Source organism: Limulus polyphemus, unplaced genomic scaffold (genome assembly GCF_000517525.1).
Source record: "Limulus polyphemus unplaced genomic scaffold, Limulus_polyphemus-2.1.2 Scaffold1161, whole genome shotgun sequence".
Taxonomy (NCBI): domain Eukaryota; kingdom Metazoa; phylum Arthropoda; class Merostomata; order Xiphosura; family Limulidae; genus Limulus; species Limulus polyphemus.
The window spans coordinates 144819-152938 of record NW_013666771.1 but is presented as its reverse complement, the minus strand read 5'-3'; the positions used below and the strand labels follow the sequence as shown (position 1 = coordinate 152938).

Below are 8120 nucleotides of genomic sequence, written 5' to 3'. Positions count from 1 at the left end.
CATTATAACGCCCCCACGACTGAAAGGGCGAGCATGTTTGGTGGGACGGGAATTCAAACCCACAACCCGCAAGTTGCAAGTCGAGTTCCCTAACCACCTGGCCATGTCATGATCATCATAACTCTCTTTGAAAATACCAATAAACAAAATTTCAGTGGGAACTTCCTTCTTTTGTTAGCACGTTACGATCTCACCAGTGAAATGTATAGATATATTATTCCAAGTACTCGTTTGTTTGTTGTTTGGCGCAAATATATCTAATGGTCTGTATGTATTATGCCCAACTCGAGTATTAAAGTTCGATTTTTAGGTTTATAAGCCCTCAGACTTACCGCTGAACCACCGTGGGGCTGCAAATGCTTATTGTTGTTCACCCTGTTTCGAACGTATAAAAAAAAGAACTCATATAGTAATATCAACCAGCATATACTTACGCTACACTCCTAACCTCAATATAAAACGTTCATTAATACTGATCTAAATTTTTTAACGTAAAGTGCTAAACATATACGGAAATCAACACACACATATATGCTTTCTATTTTGAAAATTATCTTACCTTCAACGTTAACCTTCGTTCAAAAGTATTGAGCTAGAAAAGTTTAAGCCTTTTTTATCATAATATAAAGGTAGCTTGGTCTGATTTGTTCAGAGTTTCGCGCAAAGCTACTCGAGGGTTATCTGCGCTAGCCGTTCCTAATATTATAGTAGTGATAGACAAGAATGAAAATGAAAATTCGTGGCAGATGTTTAGTTTTAAAAGGAGTAAAACTTTCCTCAAACTGGGGTATTCAGGGATATTAATATCCCCCCTTCAGTTATAGACTAGGAGGAAAGCAGATAGCCAATATCGCCTACCACCAACTCTTTTACCAACGAATAATGAGATTGAGTGTCACATTATAACGCCCCCATAGCTGAAAGGGCAAGCATGTTGTGATGGGATTCGAACCCGTGACCCGCAGATTACGTGTCAAGCGCCCTAACCACCAGGCCATATTGGTAGCGCTATTTACAAATCAAGTACTTAGAAATTACTTAGTAGCGTGTTAAAAATTTCATGTTCCAAATCCTAAACGGTGCCTTTATTGTCATTTTTAAGGCTTCTTAAGTCGAAATTGTTGATGTTCAACAACTGGAATGCAGAAGTACACAAGTTATATTTGTTATTCCAACCACGTTGTAGGCTCACACTGTGAAGTCGTGTAACGTAAAGATCAGAAAGAACAATATCGATTAGAAATACATTTTCACTCAATGTTTCAGTGACTTTCTTTACCAAGTATACAAATGGGGCATAAGAAGTACGAGTTGCGAAATGATACGCGTGCTAGACATATGCGAAAGACCGCGTTAATATCCTATGTACAACTTAAATGTATTAAAGTATAAAAACAAAGTTTCTAACCCAACCAAACACTTTCCAGAGTTTGTCAAAAATAATGCAAATAGGGGTGGGGGTTGATTGGACTTTGTTTTTTATAATCTACATTTATTTCATAAGAAACTGGACATGATAATTGCTAGTCTCCTGCTTGTTTATTGTATTTAAGAAAGGAGAAGAATGTCCAAACTATAAGAACTTGAAACAAGACAGTCGCTTATGAATAACCACAATTCTGTTAACTAAGTTATCTTAATATTATGGAAGAAAAGTACGATTAATTTTAACTTCACCTACCAGGTGATTTTTAACCTGTATCATCCGGCAAGAACGAGAACAAAAGTTATCGTGACTAAGATTTTTCAGGTCATTGCAGATATCACATCATTGGTGTTTGAAAGTCAATAAAGCCTGTTTAAGCTGGAACTATGCGCCAGACCATCGAAATAAATATGCAAAATACAAAAAAGGGATGAGAGTCTATGCCTACATACCCATCTTATATTCTTTATCTTCATTGCGAAATAGTAATTGAGGCTGACTTGCTTTCCAGCTTGTTCTGGTCCCTCTTTATTTCTTAATGCTTTGGGGATTTGTGTAGCAGTTTTCAGCTGGTCACGATATGGAACCTATTACCTCTAATCTTAGCTAATATGTTTTGATTGTGACGAAACAGCTCAATGGATATATTAGATTGAAAAGAAATGTTTATAAGAACAGATTGTAACTTAAATTAGCTAACAATCATTTTATACTTGCTTGCTTTTGTCTCTTAGTAATATTCGCATTTTTTATAAAAACTGATCATTTGTATACTCTAGACACGATCGAACTTTTCTTTATTCTTTACTTATTGTGTTGAAAACAGACTACAAGGCTTTATTATATAGAAGATATTATTAGAGATAACATGTGTTGAACATAATTGTGAACAAAGTTTACCTCAAGGTTTTTCAGATAAAAAACAAAATGCCAGAAGGTTCCTGAACCAATTAGAAAGCAGAATCCCACCTAACAAGAAAATATATCACACAACAACCCTCAAACAGGAGAGCGTCTGAGATTCTCAAAACTTTCTATAATCTATCTACCTTAACAATCTGAAGAAGAAACAAACAGATGTCCTGAAACATCTTCAAAACATAATATTCAAGGGCAAGATGTGTGAGAGTAAAAACCTTCTCGAGCGTTTCAGTATATTGTATTATTAAATTTAGATATAAGATTGATGCCAGAAGTCTTTGTGACCTGGATCACCTTTCCCGAAGGTTGAATAAATATCACTGACCAGAGTTCAGCTGAAGTGAAGAGAGATAATAGTGTGGTAGAACGTGACAAAAGTAGAGTAACTGGAGCTTGAGCTTTGTTGAAGCATAATTTGATGTTTATTTTGTTCGTTGTTGGTTTGGTTTGTTTGAATTTCGCGCAAAGCTACACGAGAGCTATCTGCGCTAGCCATTCCTAATTTAACAGTGAAAGACTAGAGGAAAGGCAACTAGTCATCACCACCCATCGCCAACTCTTTTACCAACGAATAGTGGGACTGACCGTCACATTATAACGCCCCCACGGCTGAAAGGGCGAGAATGTTTGATGGGACGGGGATTCGAACTCGCGACCCACAGATTGCGAGTCGAGCGCCCTAACCACCTAGCCATGCCAGGCCTTGTTCGTTATAAAGGAAAGAAGTCCATATTGGACTTAAATACATGTCTTGATCGCAATTCATGGATGGCTGATGGATTTGATGTAAGAGGTTTTTCTTTCAGTTTTCTGGTTTTCCAATGCTGCGAGGAGTTAAGTATTTATCGTTGGTTCCAATTGTTACTATGTCTGGTGGTGTAACTATGTTCTGCTAAAGCAAATATTTCTGAATGAAGAATACGGGTAGCATCTTGATTTTCTTTATTCTCCGTTTTATTGTTTTTGCCAGTACCTCTGATATACGTTTTAATGCGTGAGCACAATCCTGTAGCTACTGTTTGTCTTCACTTGTTGAGTTCCCCAGTGGCTCAGTTCAGCGGTAAGTCTGCAGGCTTACGACGCTAAAATGATGTAGCTTTGCGCTTAACAACAACAAAACAAAACCAATTATTTGTCTGGATTTTCTGTTAAGCATCTTTTCTAATGTTTTATCAGTTCCGAAGTGCACTTGGAGGTTTAAATTCTTGCGTATCCTTTTGAGTTCGTAACTTAATTTCGTAATAAACAGAAGAATGGTGGAAGTTATAGATTTTGTCCGAGGATCGAGAAGGGTATAGTTTTCTATAAGAATGAATGAAGCTGATGGAATAACCTTTTGTTTGAAAAACTTTATATGGGTGTTTCTGTTTTCCTTTTCTTGAGTTAATTGTTGTCATAGATTTGGGTGGATCAGTCAGAAAAACAGTTTATGACGCTTCTTTTAACGAAGTGTGGGTGGTTACACTTGCAGTATAGATATCTGTAGCTGTGAGGGTTTTTTTCTATATATCAATGTAATAAGATGGTGACCATGTCAGTGAATGAAGGGACTCATTTGAATTCATTCGCATAGTAAACTAGATGTTTTGATCAAGAGAGTTGAGATGTCGAAAGTAATTCTGTAATGTGTCTTGGAACGGAAGTGAAATTATAAAGGTGATGTCGACACTTCTCTTTCATAGGTTTGTTTTAGTGGAGCAGATTTTAGTGCTTTGATTTATAAATCTTACACATACAGGCCATTAATGAACAGCGTAAGAAAAGGGTCCGTAAGTTGACCATGTTTTTATGCGAAGAAGGCATCTTGGAACTGAAAATAGTTATTGTTGGTACAATATGTCAGAAATTCCATGATGGTGTTAACATTCAAATTGATTCGATGTTTTAAGGGTGGTATCTTCTTTAAGTTTCTTACGTACAAATGGTAAGGTAAGGTTTACAAGAATGCTGGGAACATGTTTGTAATGTCAAAACTCACATGTTGATCCTCAGGTTCAAAGTTCAAATCCTTCATCTTTGAGCTAGAGTGTCAGAGTTTATCGCGCATCTTTCTTGGTTGTTTTTGAAAAGATACAGAATTATGACGACGTATTTAGCTAGTTGGTGAAACGCACTGATGATTGGTCGGAGATTAATTTCTGGTTTATGTGACTTAAGTAGTCTACAGAGTTGTGCTGATATGCTACTGTTGGATGTTATTTTCTTGAATTTGTTAATCCATATGTTGACCGCACATTCTAGTTTGTCAGTTGTGTACTGTTTTCTATGGGTGATATGGTTAGTTTTGGATGATGTCTTAGAGATTTTATATCAATATAGTTTATCTAATACGACAATTGTTACCTTTTATTGGCTGCACGATGAAAAGATATTGTTTAATGTTTCTATTAGCTGATTTTCTTTGTTGGCCAGATATTTAGGGGATTTTTATGGTGTTGTATGGCTGTGCAGGTTAACGTCCTCAGTCCGTTTCCACTGACGGACAGTAGACTCTGGGAGACGTTCTATGTGGCTGCATTACGTAGAAAGTTAAGGCCTCTTTTTGAGTGAGATAAGTTGAAGCCGACAGAAAGTACTTTTTTTCTTCACCTGATGTTAAGGTCTTTGAGTTGAGTTCAACAACTTTGGTTTGGAGTTTCTGAAGTATTTCTCTCTTTCCTGTGATGATTTTGTTGAGCTTTGTGAACACATTTTTCTTTTGATTTTCTGAAAAGGATTTTTTGATGAGGTTGTAAACTTTGATTTCTCTGTGTTGAGTATTTCATAAACAATATTGTAGTTTGTTAATTCACCATAAGTCTAGTTACTGGTAAACACATACAACTAATGTATATGTTGTCATTAACAGTAATCAACAGATTTTAATATGCACAAATTATTGTAATTATCAAGTTGAACAAATTGTGAAACATTTTTGAGATTGGTACATGGTTGGAATAATCTTAACTTCTTTAACCCTCTCTATTCTTACACATATGGTTTAATTTTTATATCGATACCAATTTTGGGAGGGTACAAAAATCGGGGGGTCTAAATTTCTTTATCCGATTTATAAATTCCCAAATTAACAAAACATGTGTAAAGGAAAACGAGCCAATGCACTTACAATTCACAGCATACCTTATTATACCTATCGTAAGTATGTTAACATAAATGAAAAATGTCAGCAAATTATAATCTGCACCACATTTTTCACTTTAACATATACCCGAATATCGTTAAAAATAACCTAACTTCAAATAGAACAACACCTGAAGATAAAAAAAACTAAAACAAACAAAAGAAGGTGTTTATATGATATCACACTAATTCCGTGAGAAAGATTATGTAGGTAAAACCGGAAGAAGTGCATATGAGAGCTTCTGGCCGCCAAGTTAATTGGAAATCAACAAATTTTATATACATCTGAGAAAGAAAAAAAAAACTCCTTAGTCAAAAGTTTGCTTAATTTCAACATCTCTCAAGGTCACTCTTACTTCTTGACCTCCTGTGTCCTCAAAGGAATTCAAAATTCCAGGATCACACAGCCATTGTTGACCAGTTTTCCTGCCAGAAGACAACGTGAGACTGAAAAGGACGCACTGATGTGTCGAACTAGTTTATCTCATATCAAGACTTATGACAGTTTCTTCTATTTACTGTGGTTTTTCACTAATCATGCTACCATTCGAATCATATGACCGTGCTACGTACGTTATTATGCCAATTCGCGATGACACAACAGCTATTAGATCATTATAATAGCATACTGTATGCACATATTGTAGGGTTTGTTTGTGGGGGGATATCCCCCAAAACAAATATTCTCGGCTCAAATGCCTCCTGTTAACTCGGCGCTCATATCGATACCGCTTATGAAATAAAGCATTTATGATATAATAATACAATAATTACTAATATTTCATAAAGCATTTTGTTTCGAAATAAAGTTGCAGACTTCTGTTATTCAAAATATTACACATTGACATAATTTCATACGCTTAAGCATTATATTTCTAAATTATTTTTTATGGCAAAAACATATCATATTAACTGGGTAGATGTTGTGGCAATGCGATATGAACTTACAAATATATATCTCCAAACCCGTCATTACACGAAGAACAGAATGTAAAAAATAAATTAAAATAGCAAAAAATGCTACGATGAAGGTTAGACATTAAACCAGTTGAAATATTTATCAGATATATTATCCAACTTAAATGCATACTCCTTATTTATTGATTCAAATAACTTGCCAAAAATAATTAGTTCTTCACCGAATCAGAAATCTTAATATTCATCGTCTATATGACATTTAAATAAACTTAATTTTATACAAATATAGCATAACTATAACACAAAATAATTTAGGCTGCTATATAGTACTAATGTAATCGTGAACAGAGCAATGCTGGAAAATATTCTACGTACACACGAAGTAACACATATTAACAGTTTGAAATAAACATATGCTTTTACCTCATTTTCGTCTTCATTTTTTACGCAAAGGCAAGCCGCTCGTCTAATAAACCCGTCCTCATCATAAGTTCTTATGGAATTTGATTTCTCCTTTTCCATGAATAATCAAACAGGTTTGGTTAGCACTGCTTGTTATTCTTACCTCGATTGTCCAACCATATACACTGTGACTAGAACGCCGCATCCATTTTGTGGCAGTCAGCATAGTCTCAAACGAGGTGAGTTTTATTTATTTTGGTTTTGTTACATTGACACTTTATTTCATTGCAGTTTGACTAAATCACTAAAGTTGAAATATATTTAAAAAAAGTTATTTAAGAGTGTGGATTAAATACATGTAGTAAATGCCATAGCTTTTTGCTGTTAATTTTTATAAAAAATATCTGTATAATAAATCTCTGAAATGCATCGTAACGAGAGTATGTCAACCTCTAATGGGTGCTTTGAATCAGCTGTTTTTCAAGTTTATTTTGAGCGCGCATATGGAACGTTGTATATTACAATATTCTCTTCTCTAGTTTTGTGTTTGTATGATACTAAATTAATTTTAAAGTATAACTAGAAGACATATGTAATCGTATGGTGTTTTATTCACTCCACAAGGCAAAAATTTTCGGCGTGTTTAAGTTAAATTTAAATAATAAAAGTTTTGTGTTTTGATAGTTGTAATTAGTAGTATTTTAGCCCAATTTTGGAAAACGTGTACCTGTTGTGGGTACTTAAAGTAAAAGTACTACAAAATCAAGGGAAGATCTATCTGACCTAACTATAGTGTAGGCTTAAAATATGAATATATGTATAGTATAGGTAATGTAACGTAGGATGCAATAAAACCAGTAAGTTTTAATGGTGATATAGATATACATATTTGTATAATCATAAATCAGCTTACAAGTGTTTTATTTGCCCCCATGAAGCCTTAATGGCAAAATGTTGGCTTAAATAAAACCAAGTATGTTTTTTGGAGTAATAGATTTTGTTTTATTTAACTTTTCTAATAATGAATACAACTCCCTAGGTTGCACTACAAACTTTAATCTCTCATAAGTTTTATTCTGCCAACTTCTGATGCTAAATTGCCACAAATCAGTCAGAAATGCTATTCTTGGTACTCTACATTAAACTTTATGAAGTATAAGGTTTTATTTTACTGATAAACATTTTCCAAATTTATTAGTATAACCAAATTCATTGATTTTAGTTGGTGTACTTTTGGCAAAATATAATCTAACATTCTCTTTTGTTAAAAATTCTTAAGATAAATTTGACAGTTTTAATTAAAAAACACACACATGATGAAAAAGTCATGCCT

General features: G+C 34.3%; 1 protein-coding gene across 2 annotated transcripts in view; it reads right to left on the bottom strand.

Annotated features, from left to right (window-relative positions):
• LOC106462416 (diphosphoinositol polyphosphate phosphohydrolase 1-like) overlaps nt 1–7018 on the bottom strand; it is a 62263-nt gene extending 55245 nt beyond the window's left edge. Inside the window, exon 1 of one of the 2 annotated variants that reach the window (XM_013922344.2) lies at nt 6809–7018. In XM_013922344.2, coding sequence (XP_013777798.1) covers nt 6809–6907 — 99 coding nt within the window. In that variant the 5' untranslated portion in view covers nt 6908–7018. Of the gene's footprint in view, nt 1–1878; nt 1969–6808 lie in introns of those variants that run through there. The other variant, XM_022389669.1, reaches the window with a different exon arrangement.
• Between the last annotated feature and the right edge of the window lie 1102 nt (nt 7019–8120).